Source organism: Leucoraja erinacea, chromosome 6, assembly GCF_028641065.1.
Source record: "Leucoraja erinacea ecotype New England chromosome 6, Leri_hhj_1, whole genome shotgun sequence".
In the NCBI taxonomy this organism is placed as follows: Eukaryota; Metazoa; Chordata; class Chondrichthyes; order Rajiformes; family Rajidae; genus Leucoraja; species Leucoraja erinaceus.
The window spans coordinates 14,686,104-14,702,085 of record NC_073382.1 but is presented as its reverse complement, the minus strand read 5'-3'; the positions used below and the strand labels follow the sequence as shown (position 1 = coordinate 14,702,085).

The following is a 15,982-nucleotide window of genomic DNA, read 5'->3' as shown; positions in this document are numbered from 1 at the left end:
ACCACTGGTGCGCCGTTCTCAGAGAGCACATTATTTTTCAGGATGTTCACATTAAAAGGCAGCGTTTTTTACGAGAGTGTTTAAGAACTGCTAAATATTATAATATGGTTGGAGACAAACTCTGTTCAGAAGCCACTAAACGTAATCTGACAGAAGATGGCCAAGACCAGAATAAATGTTGTGTTAAATGGGCCCATTTCTTGTTTGTTTTTTTAAACCTACTTTCATTTATGGGCAGGTTAAGAATAGATCATTGCATTTACGTTGATGAAAAATTTGGAAGGTTTTTATCAATACACCATGGTGGCAATTTAGGTGGATTGTGATATATTGATAACATTTTTAAACGCATTTGATTATTCACCAGCAAAAGAAGTATGGGGTCGTATTACACATAATTCAGAATAAATAGTTACTTCCACGAAAACATATTCAGATTTTACAACTTTGCAATTGAAAGGACTGCGTTTGGTTTTGCTGCGCAGTTCCGAAACCGGTGGTGTATTTTATGCATCTGTTATGAATAAATTTGTATAAAACAGGATGTGGTTCATACAAAGAGAGGCCAGGCAGCTATAGTGTTCATGATTTTTTAAGTCTTATGACGAGTGAAGAAGTATTGCGGTCTGTGTATGAAGCGGCGATTTAAGAACAAGCATGGAGTGCATCAGGAAACGAAATTGTAACTCACCCTCTCCAAAACACACACACACACATACACATACACATACACGTACATATACACACAAAATCCTTACGAGCTGTTCGAAATCTACCCCCTCCCTCTACACCCTGTCCCCTTCCACACCTCCCCTCAAATTCGCCAGAGTGGCGTCAGAAAGTCTGAGTTGCAAAGTTCCTGATTTCCACAGTCTGTATGTTAAGGCAGTCCATGTAAGTAATTTCAGTGGCTTTCTAGTAAAGGAGAACAAATCGTTGACAAAAGGGAGCGCTTTTCAATTCAGCTGTGTCGTTAGGACGACGGCAAAGTATTCCTCAGATAATAAGTTCCACTTCAAAGGGTTTCTCATTCAACGGTGACTGCTTCGCTCTTTTATTAAGTCCCCGGGTTTTTCACTGGGAGGAATCATCTGTTTGGTTATTTTTCATCGTGTTTATTTTTCACCATTCACTGAGTACTTGTATTAGATAAACAAAGGGCGATAGCATATTGCACACAATAGTTGGTAAGTGCAAAAAAAAGGGGGTGGGGGGGGGGGGGGAAAGAGCCGAGTAAACACTTCAAGACCCATCTCCAGGAGACAAAAATAAAAGTCGCCGATATTTGGAAGGTTGAGGAGGGGGGGGGGGGGGGGGGGTAGGGGGAGAGGGCGGGGGGAGGGGGGGGGGGGGGGGTAGGGAGTCTCCCGGAGGGGAAAAGACAAAATATGAAAGATTCTGATGCAGTGAAAATTGACTGAACTAACATAGCATGAAACTAAAGGTCAGTGCAACTGTATCTTAATAGACTGTCGCGAATCGAGGTAGACTGCTTTGGATGCAGCCTGCTTTCGAATTGCTCATTGCCATAGCAATCTTAACGCGCCATGTTGATGTACCGTAAAAGCAGTAGTTTGAATTTCAAAGCCCCTGCCTTTGAACTTCTCCCTGCCTGATTAGACACTTGCACTTTTTTTTTCTTTTTTTCTCTCTTTTTGTTATTGCTGTTGACTTGAGTTGCGCTTCCTCCACCTTCTTGTGCACGTTTGGCTTCCCTAAACTGGCCAGTGACAGGCTATTCCACATAGGGAAAGCAAGCCGTGGCTTGTGCGTTAAAAGCGAGCCTTTTTTCTTCATCTACTTCAAGTACTCTGCATCCGATTCTTTCCACGTGCAAACTGCAAAGGGGCAACACGACCCCTCCCAAACTAAGCACACGTTATAAACTGAAAAGACGGCAATCCCTATTGTTTGCACTGCACATATGGTGTTTCCAATACTGCTTGCAAATCAATCTCCCAGTAGCCTGTTAAAACATCTTGTCCAATTGTAGTCATCATAAGCCTGGGGAAAGTATGAGCCCAACCATTCACTGTGATGCCTAGTGATATTTGTATTGAAAGTCTTATAATGTTGACCAGAGGAGCATTACTAAACACGTTTGCTTCAGTCTACTTACTTGCTGGTTAAATATGTTTATGTGGATGGGACTTTATACTCGTTTTTCTGCTTGCCTGAACATGTGGGCGAGAGTTGGACACTTTGTTGGGTTTTATACAAATGGAAAGTTGATAGATATTCATGTGAGAGTGTGTTTCTCTCAAGGTGCTCACCGTTACCCGAGGTGTTGGCTGGGAAGGATGGATACTATATAATGTTCAAATCATGTGCCGCTTAGACCCTAATAAGTGGCTTTATTGAAAATATATTCAAATGTGAAGCTCGGGGTCTGCCAATTGCCATAGAAATTGTAACACACCATGAAGAGTGTCCAAGCGCCAAGTCTTCCGCTCCAGAGTAAATTGCTTTGAAGTGGCGTAGGACAGACCCTGGTCACATTTTATCCGTATAGGAAAGATAGTGAACACTTGGAGGAGATTGTGTGTTTAAATGCGAAGAGTATGCCGGGGGAGCGTGTGTTTTTTTTTTTACATTCTTTACAACGATCTGCTTATTGTTAGTTATCTTTTATCTTTCCCATGAAGCATTCATGTGTCGATGCCTTTGTACAACCCGTCTTTTCACCAAGAAACTTCATTAGAGTCCCATAAGTTTAAACCATTGATTGGCGCCTTCATTTACATGAGTCTTCTTCTGCTTCATATGCATTTAATTGTAGATCTCACAGGGGAAAAAAAGCAACCTATTTCATTTAGGAGACATATCACTCATTCTCCGAATGCTTTCCTGTATACCCGGTCTCTCATTTCCATCTGTTCTCTGACACTTTGACCAAAATGGAATCTGGTTCCTGTTCATTATATCACCATAATGTACTTAAAATAGGGTAACCCCCACCCCATGTCGTAGGCGGCATCTCCCGAGATCCTAGAACCATTTTATCATTCTCTTTTAGGTGGTATGATATCCACCTTCACAAGGTGACCCTGAAGCGCGATCAGCGATACATGGGATATGCAATCCATAATGTACACAAAGTCGACGATAATAATTTAAATATCCATTATGATCCTAGAGACAAATTCGGTTCCTCTAAGACAGATGATGAATTTTGAAAAACGTCATCATATCTAGAACTGTGACAATCAGAAATTGAATTGCGGAAACGATGTAATTATGCCGCATTGTTTTTGATGCTGCATTTTTGGTTCCAAGTATAACATTTGTGGGGCGAGGTTACAACTGAACTGTGGAGATATTAAAACAGTTCGGTGTATTCGTGTACTGCGACCGGATTTGTAAAACAGGAATCTTCGTTAAACCTTGATTTCGCCTCAACCAATATATCTACCAGTTTCCCTGCAATTTTGGACATTTTGATTTCCGAAAGCAAATGTGACTTTTTTGATTGCCTTTTTAAACGTCGTTTTCAAATCACGATAACAGATAATATTGTGAACTGTTTTACATCCGGCTGCCAATTGTATCCAGGTAGCTTCTTCAACCTGCCTCTTACATGTCTCCCATTCTGCCATTGAACAGGTAAATATTTGCACAGAGGCAGAGATCCTTGTGCAACAATAAACACATAAACATAAAAGTCACTCCCGGGGCCTGAAATCATTTGGATTTACATCATTGGCTGAGATTACTCGATTCTTCACCATCGAAGATTGAGTTGAGTGTTGCTACATCCGCAAACCCCGCAAAAAAATCACGTTTTGACATTTTGTTAGGATTTAGACATTTAATATAGAATACGATTATTAAAACAGAGGAAAAACAATATCTCTTTATTCACAATTGGAAAATACACTGTCACACGGTTTAACCTCTTTCACTGAAACACAAAGTACACGTGGACCATTCATTTCAATAAAGGAACTGATATGTCTTCCTTGCATTTTTTTTCAATCAGGATTTCTGGGTGGCGTTTGTCAATGCAAGGGAAATATAAAATGACTGCAACATGCATCATGATCATAACATGGACCGATACTGTAGTTACAACAATTAACCACCACTGAGTAGAAAGAAACAATCACATATTTTACTTTTCACATTTTACATTTCATTCAAGTAAGCAGAAATTAAATGGCCTGACGAAACCACAGATTCACAAACACCACAATACCGCACCAAACGTAATAATATAATTCTTTGGTGTGTCTGTACTATCGCAGAAAGATATTACACATCAGCAAATAAATTATAGTTTACAAATAAAAGAGCATTTCTGGACAAAATCTTAAGATAGCTAACGATTACATCAACGACTTGCAGCCCACAACAATTATGTACAAATCCTACAGGGACAGGCCTGTCATTTTTGCATCTTCTGGCCTCTAAGGACATATTAGTGCTCTTTAGTTTGTTTGTCTGAAGGCCTGAATAATTATGAGTAAAATATGAGAATTTTGACTTTACCATGATGGATAGGAGATCACACAAAAGAATCCTAGAGCTCTTGGATTTAAGGGTTGATATATTGTCGATTCTGATTTCAGGGTCAAATAGAGTCCTTGTGAGTTTCACTCTTACTGATAGAATACTCTTTTCACATATAGCAGGAATGTCCGAATTCAGCTTTGCATGTTAGGGATGTGTAAATAGAATGTCGCTTGTGCTTCGTTACCGAACGTGGTGGCACTGTGTCATTTCACTGAACACAAGGCTATGGCCGTTTTGATTCCCTCCAGGGATTGGAGTCATGAAGATTTCACAGAATTGTAGAATTTCCCTTCTTTCGGACAATGGTCTCTGATTTGGGAGTTAAGCAAAGATCGGCTATGTATGTTTCACTTCCAAGAAGCGAGGTGTTTCTCGTGGGTCGAATATTCTATTGCCAGTCCGAAATGGGTCTGATGATATGTTTTATCTATTTAAGTCACGTCTGATTTCAGAAAATCAATATCTATAGTCTGAAAGTAAATGAGATAGCGATTCTCTTTTACCTCGAAGTACACACAATAATTCTGACTGACACGGAGGCCAAAAAGTAGCCTAAGAACCGATTCTTAGCCCTTAAATTCCTTTCCTACGAGGTTTGAATCTAGCTGGTGTGAGATGGTCATCATTGGACATCCTAGCTGCCTTTAGTTGATGGGCTCCATTGCCACTAACCCTGCGTTGACTCTTGCCCACTTGCACACTTCTCCAACGCACCTATGTCAGAGCATAGTTCTGGGATCAGAGTTCGTGTAAACCTCCTCATCTTCGGTGTCGGACGAGGTGCCATTGTTGGAAGGTGCGTGCAGGCTGTTGGCCGCCCCGCTTCCCTGACAGACGTACCATTCGTTGAGGTTAGTTACTTGCGAGGAAACGCTGGCAGTGCAGCCCCTGACTGTCTCTGCGGCTGGGGACACCATCCCCAGGGATGTGTTTGAAAGCTCGTAGCCTGAGCTAGCGGGAGGGGGAGGAGATTTGCAGTGAACTTTCATGTGTTTGCGAAGAGAACTAGGGTGAGTGTATGACTTGTCGCAGCCTCTTACTTTACAGTTGTACGGTTTATCACTGGTGTGGACGTGAGAATGCTTCTTCCTGTCGCTGCTATTGGCAAATTTCCGGTCACAGCCATCAAACTCGCATTTAAAAGGCTTCTCTCCTGAAAATAACAAGAGGAAAAAAAAACAATGAGAGAACCAGAATGGAGCAGTATGCACAGAGAAATAAGAAGAAAAAAACGTTTTTCTATCATGTTGCTTTTGTTAAAAATGCAAACGTTGATTGTCACAGTTTTAGCCTCGGTTACAGGGGTAAATTCCTGCATCACAAAGAGCGAGCACACTTCAAAAAGCGTCTCGCTGGCTATAGTGCTTTCGGATTCTTGACTTGCCGAAATGCGCTGTAGAAACGCAAGGCTTGACCATCACGTAAGGTTTGAACCCCCTCAGGAGCTATTTTTCTTTCTCGAGTGCATTTTACGTCTTTACACACACATATATAACATTAAAGGCTTACAGCAGGCGATGTTTCAAGATCTCCCTCGTACTGAATCTTATTTGCGAAGACATATGTAAAACTCCACTTTTACTTTCGAAAAAGCATTTGAGTTACTCGCCAATTCTGACGAACCTCAACAGAGCGTTCAAATCAAATATTTTGATTTCCTTGAAAATATCTCGATTCTGTTTGCAACCCGAGATGTACAGCTGTCTGCAGCGGAACATAGAGGAGACTCTCCCACGTTTTCTGCCAGTCCCTGATGTGATGGTCAAACACTGTTGGCTAGAAGTTTCAATCCACCTATTTTAAACTTCCGACTTTTATTTTATTTTTTTGTACAATCAATGTAATTGCAAAGACAGTGATAATGTCCTCCGACGTTTACAAGCATCTGGAGTTTACATTTTTTTAAAGCAGTTGATCATCAATTCTGGGCTTTGCCCTCGCACACTTTCTTGCATTTTCTGAAATGGAGTATCCGAACTTCTGTTACTTCGGCAAAACGTAATCAGATCTACAATATTTAAGGGTTAGTTGTGTTGCATTGACATTTCCCAACCACCCCAACAGAAGCAAATAATGGGACAATATCTCAAATCCACCTCGCCACCCTTTTCCCTTCCGCCATCATTTCAGCAATCAAGCCTTAAATAGAATTCGAACTTTCATCAGATGCATTATTGTTTATTTTGAGATGCATTCTGATAAAAGATTTGATGAGCTATCTGGACTGGTGGAATTGAATGAAAATAAGACTGAATCTGTGACCATCTTCGTGGACGACACACTTTTCGTCATTAAAAAGTGTATCTTCCTGTTCATCATAATATGATTGAATCTGACGAACTCAGATTGCAACCTGGCATTCAATTAAAAAACTGTCCTTGATTTCGGTGCGTCTTATGATTTTTTTTTTCGCGGTGTTTGGGATAATATTGAAACAACGCAAAGGCCAGAGGCGCTGTTCGGTACTTTGACAGGTTGGTTCTATTTGTACACATAAATATTTATATTTAGCTTTATGAACCACAGCAGCTCGATGTAGTATTCGAATCCCACAGGCTGGCCCTAACCTGGCACTTCGATTGGCCCGCCGCTTAGTCTGCTTTCTGGCCGTAAGCAACATGTTAGGCGAGAATTACTGACGTTCTTGTGAAAGCCCGGATCCAGAAAGCACTTGATTGGTAAAAATGACTTCGCCCTCAAACATAACCTCATTCATGTCTTGGCGAGTAAACAACACCCATTTGAACTTGACAGCACACTCCTGACAATATGGGGCATGCGAGACTGCAGATGCTAGAATCTGTAGCAACTAAAAAGAGAGCTGCTGGAGGAACTCGAAGAGTCAGACAGTATCTGTGGAGGGAAATGGACAGTCGACGTTTCGAGTCGGGATCGTTCATCTAGTGTCCCTCCAGCAGTTCTTCTGACAATATGAACCTGTTCAATCTGCTGTTTACACTTTTCCCGTGATATAAAGGCCAATTCAGCTAAAGTTAAAGTTGACCAGACCACCTATTTCACATAAATACGATTCAATATAATATAGGGATAAAGCTACACTTTCTTGTGAAAATACTTAGCTTTATAACCTTTGAACAACGCAAGCGAATTCTAATATAATTCCCAACTACGGCAGAAACGTCAAGCAATTCCCCGGTGTAACACAACTTCTGAGCCCCAGGCCCATAAACTTTTCGATCTACTCAATTTCTGAAAAATTAGGAGGGCAACACATATTCTGTCAAACGGGCAGAAGCACTTTTAGAAATCACACTATTATGGCAATTAACTTTTCGAACGCACATCATCACTGCAGTGCGTGTTTATGTCCTGGGTTACACATGCGTGCCTATTTATTGCCTTGTCCAAAAGCAGTTTCTCAAATGCAATGGCGAAATCAGTTTCGGCGACCCGGCTCGCTGTGAACTTGGTAGCGTGACTGGTCGTTAACAGAATTCTAGCTGCACTGGTCGTGGGTGCTGGGATTGGCAGCAAGATGAACCTCACCAGCTTCCAGCATAACCAAAGCAAAGAAAGTTGTCCTTGCAAATGCTACGTGGTGCGAATGACCAATTAATTGTATTTTATCCCCCCGCCCCCCTCTGTAATAACCGTGTTTACAGATCATTCGGAAAGAAGTTAGCATTCCCTACCCAATGCCATGTTTTATTTTAGGTCCCGTCGACACTCTTTAAAACATGAATAAATGACCTTGTTAAAAAAAACATTTCGTTCAACCACCGCCCAAACACGGCCTTAAATGGCCGGAGTGTTTGCCTGTCCACTTGGCTGCACTCCGCCTTGTTTTTGTAAACTCTGCTTTCGATAACCAAAATGGCTTAGGACAATGCCACGCATCCATTTGGCTAAACCTGACGTTTGGAGATAAAGATTTTTGTACCGAGAGGAGTTGGAGGATCCGGGTCCATTTGGATTGTTACCAACATGGCTGGAATGCAAATCCCCAGCTCCCCATTCCACACGTCCCCCGTCGCCCCCACCCCCACCCCAACACAAACCCAACCATGTTTTACTTTAAACCTCTGTAACATATTACTTAGATAAAATCTGTAATCAAAGCAGTCATGGGCCATTTGCTTTAACATTTAAACAAAACATTAAGACGGCATTAAAAGGATAGGTGTAACACTATCTGTTTATGCCCTGTGACAGCCGCGCTATAAATCAATGGAAATAATTAAGTAAAGCATACGTCAATAAACATTCTCCAAGGGATAATATCTGTCTGCAACAATAAATTCTGACCAGGTTGGTTTATTTCGCCAGCAACTTAAAACGTTATGATGGAGATCCCTAGTAAACTTAGTTCGGGTTAGATAGCGAGTACCCTCGGGGATAAGGGTACAGAGATTATTGGTGCGGTCTACTTTCTGACGATGGCTCGCAAAATTCATCATCGTCATAATTACTGAGCCGAATAATGGCATGTAGTCTGTGAGCAGGAGCATAATAGTTTCTTTTTTAACGACTTTTAAATAGCACTTCTACAACAAATGTGCAGCCCTTTCTGTCCGACTCATACAAGCTGCCGAATCGCCCCCTGAAACTGAGTTGAATTCTTGTCATCCTAATTTTTTAAAGCAGCCTTTTTCCATTCGCCCCTATCTATCATTTGTTTTTAATTGTTACGATGGATTGAAACGTCTGCCTTTCATTTGGCGATTTGACTTTCGAAAAGCAGACTGGAGGGCAGGTCGAGTTACCACGTTAGTTCGCCTCAAATAAAAGTTGTGACATTTTAGCTCCAAAGTGCCGGACAGGAAACAAAAGGGTGCCGCAATTGTAAACTCCTTCGAAAGTGCTGCCTGCCTGTTTACACGCTCAAGCCCTCGGCACCATTCAATTGAAGTCGGAAGACGCTTCAATTTCACATCCGAGACTTTGTGAAATGTTTATATCGTTAAACAGCTCGCAAGTGAGGTAGAAAGAAGGCAAATTGGTTAGATTCACAGCCCAGACACACACACACACACACGCGCACACACACACACACACACACACACACACACACACACACACGCACACGCACACACACACGCACACACACACACACACACACACATATATATAATCATAACAATATATTTTTGGAGGAAGCGAGGTGTACTTGTTGAAGGCTCTAAGAACAGTCAAGAGTGTTAGACACCAACCTGTATGCGTCCTTTTATGAATCTTCAAGTTTTCTGAGCGAGCAAATACTTTCCCGCAGCCGGGGAACGGGCAGGGGAAAGGTTTCTCGCCTGTGTGAACTCTGATATGGTTTACCAATTTGTATTTCGCCTTGAACGGTTTGCCTTCTCTGGGGCATTCCTCCCAGTAACAAATGTGAACGCTCTGTTCGGGCCCGCCGACGTGTTCCACCGTGACATGATTTACCAATTCATGCATCGTGCTGAAAGTTTTAGAGCAAGGTTTCTTTGAAGTGTCGTCTTGGTCAATCCATTTGCAGATCAGCTCTTGCTTGATGGGTTGCCTCATGTACCTAAAGAATGCCCCGGCTCCGTGATGAGCCGCTGCCAGGTTAACGTTTAAGTTCATGGAGTTATAACTGTGCAGGGAAGAGGCCGGGTAGTGCTCCGGCCTATAGATCTCCCCCGGCAACCCCAGGCGCATCTGCCCATTTAAATTTGGATGGGTTCCTGCTGCAGACTGCTCGTGGAGACCCGAGAATACTTCCGAGTGCCCGTAGCTACCCGCTGTGGAGAGAAACATGCCGTGGTGGTGATGGTGATGGTGAGAGGAAGGTGATGAGTGTTGTTCGCCCAGTCCATGCATGGCAGATGCTGAAAGGTCTCTCCTGAGAATGTAGTCCCTGCCGCTCGCGTAGGCTGAATGGGAATGACCCGCTGGGTAACTGGCCGAGTTCTGTGCAGAGCCGAACATCGCCGCTGCCTGGACTTCGGGGTGAGCAGCCATGTGCTGAGATGGACTGAGTTTGAGAGCACCGGCTTGAACCATGTGCTCGGGCCCGAATGGGGCGAGAGGCGCGCTGGGATCGCTGCTGATCTCCCCAGGGTGTGTGTGTGTCTGGCTGCCCAGTCCCGGGAAGCTTGACATGTTCTGGTGAGGCTGCTGTTGATTCCCTGCCAAGTCCGATAATCTCAGGCCCGGATACCGCTTGCTTAGCGCGGCTTCCATAGCTACACAAATCAGTCCATCCACGCTTGTTGGTGGGACAGGTTTTTTTTCTCTCTCGCTCTCTTTCGCTCTTCCCCCTCCCCTTCCCCACACCCCCCCCGCCCCACTAAAAAACAAAGCCCGAAAATAAATTATTGAGCCTAGTTAAAGTACTTTTTTTTAAATACATATAAAGCACTCTTAAGTCTGCCTTTCTCACACTGTTCTCAGGCGATTGGCAGATCATAGAACAGTTAGGTGACACAGTGGGGAAATATAGTTCAGAGATGGCATTGCCGCGATTGGAGACTTTGGGGGTGATTGGCAGATGCGCCGTTCAGGCAATTCGCCCGTTTTCAGGCGATCAGCGCAGCGGGACCCGCCCCCCCCCCCCCCCCCCCCCCCCCCCCCCCCCCCACCCTCCACCCCACCCCCCCCTCCACCCCCCCCCCCCCTGCAATTCCCCCCGCCTGCACTCACACAGTGTTGCTCTGCTCACATTTGGACTCCAAAACTTAAGTAAACTTCGTCCCACCACCCCTCCCCTTTCGTCCAAACCCCTCCCCCCGTTCAGTCAAACTCATATGGCACGGAAACTCCATAACTGGCCTTTAAAGATTGCAATTAGCTCGCCCCCTCCCCTCTCCGGAGGGTTTATGTAAAATACTGGTTGTGGTCATGTACCTTTTAAATTCGCTTCTTAGCTGTGAGCACTGATGACACATCACATGTACCAATAGTGGTTTTCTTGGAGCATTTTAAAATAATTGATTCCCAAACTGGTTATAAAATTCCAATGTAAATATTTCACTGTATTAATTTTACATTCAAACTTAGGAAAACTATAATGACTCGACATGAATGTAAATATAGCTTTAACTCGTCGCTACTGTATATCTTTGTGCTTTTGACTACAAATTACTAATAATCAATTTAGAGATACCCTAATAGAATTCTTTACACACCAGCAAAATAGGACGGTAACACATGTACGGTTTTACAAGTAAAGTCTAGATTTTGGATATGTTGTAGAAGGAACGTGCAAAATTCAATGCAACTTTTTTCAAATTTGGCATCGCCTTTTATAATTCACATTTAAAATCAATCTTCAACCGTTATTAATACTGATGAGCAGGAAATTTCATTGGGTTACAAATGCATTCAACAAATGTAAGCTTTGTGCGGAAGTCATAAATGAGGAATGCGCGAATGTTCTTTTTTTCATTTTGGTTTAAAGGATGAATGAAAGGGAGCTTTATAACATTATAACACCTAACATTCCATGGAATATTGCTGTGGTTTTATTAATTGGGGCTTATGTAAAAACCATTAGTTTGAATCTCGCTAAACCTATCTGAGACAACATTCTCATTTGAATCATAATATGTTCTGCCTAATGTCTCATTGCCATCAGCACCTCATTACATCTCCTCGATAAAGATTACTATCCTCAGTTTGGTATCACTTCTGATTTTTTTCATATTTTATTCAAATTTCATTTGCCAATACATTTTGACGACTGTTTTATTTTTAACAGCGAAACGAGTATTGTGGGCTCCGATTAACGCAGATATAACTTAACATTGAAAAAATAAAAGTATCAGATAATTTAGGTTTATTAAGATTCATAAATTATTCGCAAATGTAATAATACAAAGTGGATTTCATATTATTGTTCAATTGTTCTGAAAAGCTTAGGAATTATAACACAATGTTCAATACTAAATGAATATGTATTCAATCTAATGCTGAGAAATGACGTTTCCATTTAGAGAAACGAGAGGAATCTTATATTTAGTTTGTCTTCTCAATGTCAAACGGTTCATTTGATTTTTTTACGAGGGATCTGGTATATGAAAGCAAATAAGTTAGCGCAAAATAAATACACACTAAATATACATATATACAGACACAATAATGCGCTGCTTTCTTATTTAGTATACCTTCCTACCTATGACACGTAATGTAACACAATCTACCCAATAAGTCATTCCGAGTTAAATAAAAATTACAAAAAAAAACGATGACTAGAATTTGAGTAAATTGATCATATTCAAGTCGTAATTATACAAAATCACTGGTTAAGTTTAAGGATGCACTTTATCAAAGTTAGATATTTAGATACTGTACATGTACATTTTATATGAATACTATTCCCAAATCATTCAGATTATTTTTTTGAAATGGAATTAGAATCGAGAGGGGTATGAAACACGATATTGGAAATGATTGATGTAACCCGATTTATTTCCCGTGTTTTGACTTCTCGGTATGACTTCTCTATATCAATTCGGTTTCTCAGTATGGTCTTAGGAAGCCACAATATCTTCAGACCTTTTTGACTGGTTGTTTTATTAACTCAACCGATGTAACGTTACAGGTATATGTAGGCATCTGCCGAAGTGCTATTTCTTGTTAACGCGTCTCTAATTCTTATCAATACTGTAGAATTGTGTGTTTGATAATTTTCGCATCGTTACCTCTTTGATTTTGCACATAAGACATATTTTATGCATGTAGTATGTCCATGTCTACCCAAGACTCATTGTAATTTACTTTCAACCACCTTTCTGAAGCATCTTCATAACTTCCGATTTTAATATTCCAATCCATCGTCGCGCACGTCCTTCAAAAATCCTTGTCGTTCATCAGTTTTTTTCCCCGCCCAACACTTCACCGGGACTTATGATGAAAATATACACGATGTCCAAGCTTGCCCTTTATAATAACAATAAATACACTGCACGGTTCAGAACCTTTGCTAAATATTACTAAAAAATAGTTGACCACATTGCAAAGGAGTTGCCAGGAGTTTCCCTAATATTTTTTGGTGAAGCAGTTAAATAGTCTAGCAATATCCCAGGTAAGTAGAAATGACTGATAGACTTTTAGTTCACAAAGACTGCTTACCAATAATCAGTCTCCTACGCACAACTCAATGTATAGATTTCTAATGTAAAATGCGACATTTGCCTAAATAAGGTGGGATAAAGCGGTGGCTCATTTCATGATCTAACATAAACGCGTTAGTTGGCCATTCTATGTATTTGTGAATTGTCCAAATTTAGCTTTCCGTATTTATGAAAGTGAGTACATGAACTCCCACCTGATATTGACCTTTAAGCTATTCGTCCCTTCGTCATCTGCGAGATTCAGATTTTCCACAAGGAACATGGTAAGACTGTGTGCTATGAAATGTGTGATCATACTTTCACATTGCTGTGTGAAATTCAAAGACAACGGGGAAATATAATTTACTTAAATTTCCTTTCATGTGGACACTTTTCAACGTATCACAAACTTTCCTCGGAACATCCCGTTACGAGTGTTTGCTACCTGCAATTAAAAACAATCACTCTCCAGGTTTTCTTTTATTCCATTCAAAATGTTTGCCATCATTATTGATTATAGAAACACATTGCTTTTTAGGATTTGGGTTGTCAGGGGTGAGGGATTAGATAGTATGCGCTCCGCTTTGTAACATCCTAGCAAACTCAAAAATGATATCTGTCATCGATTAATGTCGTAATGTCCACCTTCTTCAATAATCGATTTTATTTCCACATATTTATTCAAGAAGTTGAATGTGTCTAAATTCAAACTATTTATACATTTTGATGGCCTAAATGATTGCATTGGTTTTTCTTTAAATCGACTACGACCGATGCAAAAGAACAAAATAAGAACTTAACTAGAAGTTGGTGATACTTGTAAATTAGGATTGTGTTCACAGCGCAATCATTGTGAAAAACATTTCAAATATAACAAATATCTGGCACTAATTTTCTCCTCCTGAGCTCCTTTAGCCCAACGTTGCGCCTCTCCCTCCTGTCTAAAGCATAAAGCTAAATACTCATTAAACACTGTGCTTGTGTTATAATTGCAATGAATTGGTTTCCTGTTTCTGTTTTTCCAGGCTTAGTTATTTTTAAGGAAATTGCTTCCGATTTCCCGGTGTTTTATTATCTCTTATTACTCTTAAAGCATCATTATGCTTCCAGTTCAAAATTCTAATTTTAGCTGTTCATTATATTTGGTAGAATGCCGGTGACTATTCAAAGTGATTTGAATTATTAAGCAGGGTAGTGTAACTAAATAATGGTCATTGTAAGAGTATAGGTAACACAGCGAAGTGATCTGGTGGAATCATAACGTGGTGATTAATGCAGCCTGTGTAACACAAACGATAGTAAGCGAGGGTGTAAATTAAGGAAACAGGAATTATTATAATAACATTTTAACAATCCAGAAGTGGTAGCGTGCTAACTCGTCAATTATGGAAGAGAGCAAGTGGCAGCCAAAATTATGCCAACTTTTAGAAACAAAGTGTTGGATTCCACAGAACACCGAATGAAAATGCAAGATATTCGATGGGTGGGTAAAGGAGATTTTGAATTCCAGAAGGACACAGATATATACGACTGAGGAGGAAACAAAGGTAGACTGAAAGGTAGTTCGTCGTTTCAGAAGCAACTATAATATTACTCTGCAGACGATAAATGCAGGTGCGTGGAGCCAGACCGAATGCAACGTTCTGAAAGCATTGTCGTGTGTGTTTAGTATTGTTCTTCGTCCCTTTCTAGTGCTTGCTGGTGGTAAACCACAACAACTTGCCTACAAAGCCATGTTGTCTGTCAATTGCCACATCATACAAGCCATGTCCTTATAGCAATCCGCCGCTCCATTACCTCATGCCTTGTAAGGCCGGATTCACATAAAATCCCCACACGCTTGAGTGCACGCCCTTAATTATTGAACAGATACATGTTTCTTTTCAATGGATGGGGTAATTAATAGACTATCAGTAAAACTTGATTCAACACTTCCTAGCGGTTTAACACGTTGTTTATAATGTGTTTCTACTTATTCAGGCCAATATGAAAGAGTGCGAATAGAGAGAGGTCTTGTGTTTGTGATCTTTTGGATAGTCACAGACCCAAACAGGTTATGCAGATGTGAGTATGGGACTTTCAAGTTTTCCGTCAGCATGTGCACGTCGTGTGTGTGTTAATGTGTGTGTGTGTGTGTGTGAGAGAGAGAGAGAGAGAGAGAGAGAGAGAGAGAGAGAGAGAGAGAGAGAGAGAGAGAGAGAGAGAGAGAGAGAGAGAGAGAGAGAGAGAGAGAGAGAGAGAGAGAGAGAGAGAGAGAGAGCGTGTGTGTGTGTAAATCATTTTAGGCAATCATGTTAATCACAAAATTCAGGATTATTGTCATATTACCTTGATGAAAACGACATAATTAACCTTACTACAGCAGCCAGTAAAGCCAGCTTTCATTTTGCTTAAATGTTGGTTAAACCTTTAAGGGTTTTTTTTTTTTAAAGCGGAATCTT

General features: G+C 41.0%; 1 protein-coding gene across 1 annotated transcript; it reads right to left on the bottom strand.

The window, feature by feature from the left end:
• Positions 1 to 1,646: 1,646 nt before the first annotated feature.
• On the bottom strand, positions 1,647 to 10,734 carry zic5 (zic family member 5 (odd-paired homolog, Drosophila)). Its single transcript, XM_055636658.1, has 2 exons — positions 9,684 to 10,734; positions 1,647 to 5,665 (listed from the first exon to the last, which is right to left on the bottom strand). The coding sequence occupies exons 1-2, from the start codon at positions 10,669 to 10,671 to the stop codon at positions 5,232 to 5,234; spliced, it is 1,422 nt and encodes a 473-aa protein (XP_055492633.1). The 5' UTR covers positions 10,672 to 10,734; the 3' UTR covers positions 1,647 to 5,231.
• Between the last annotated feature and the right edge of the window lie 5,248 nt (positions 10,735 to 15,982).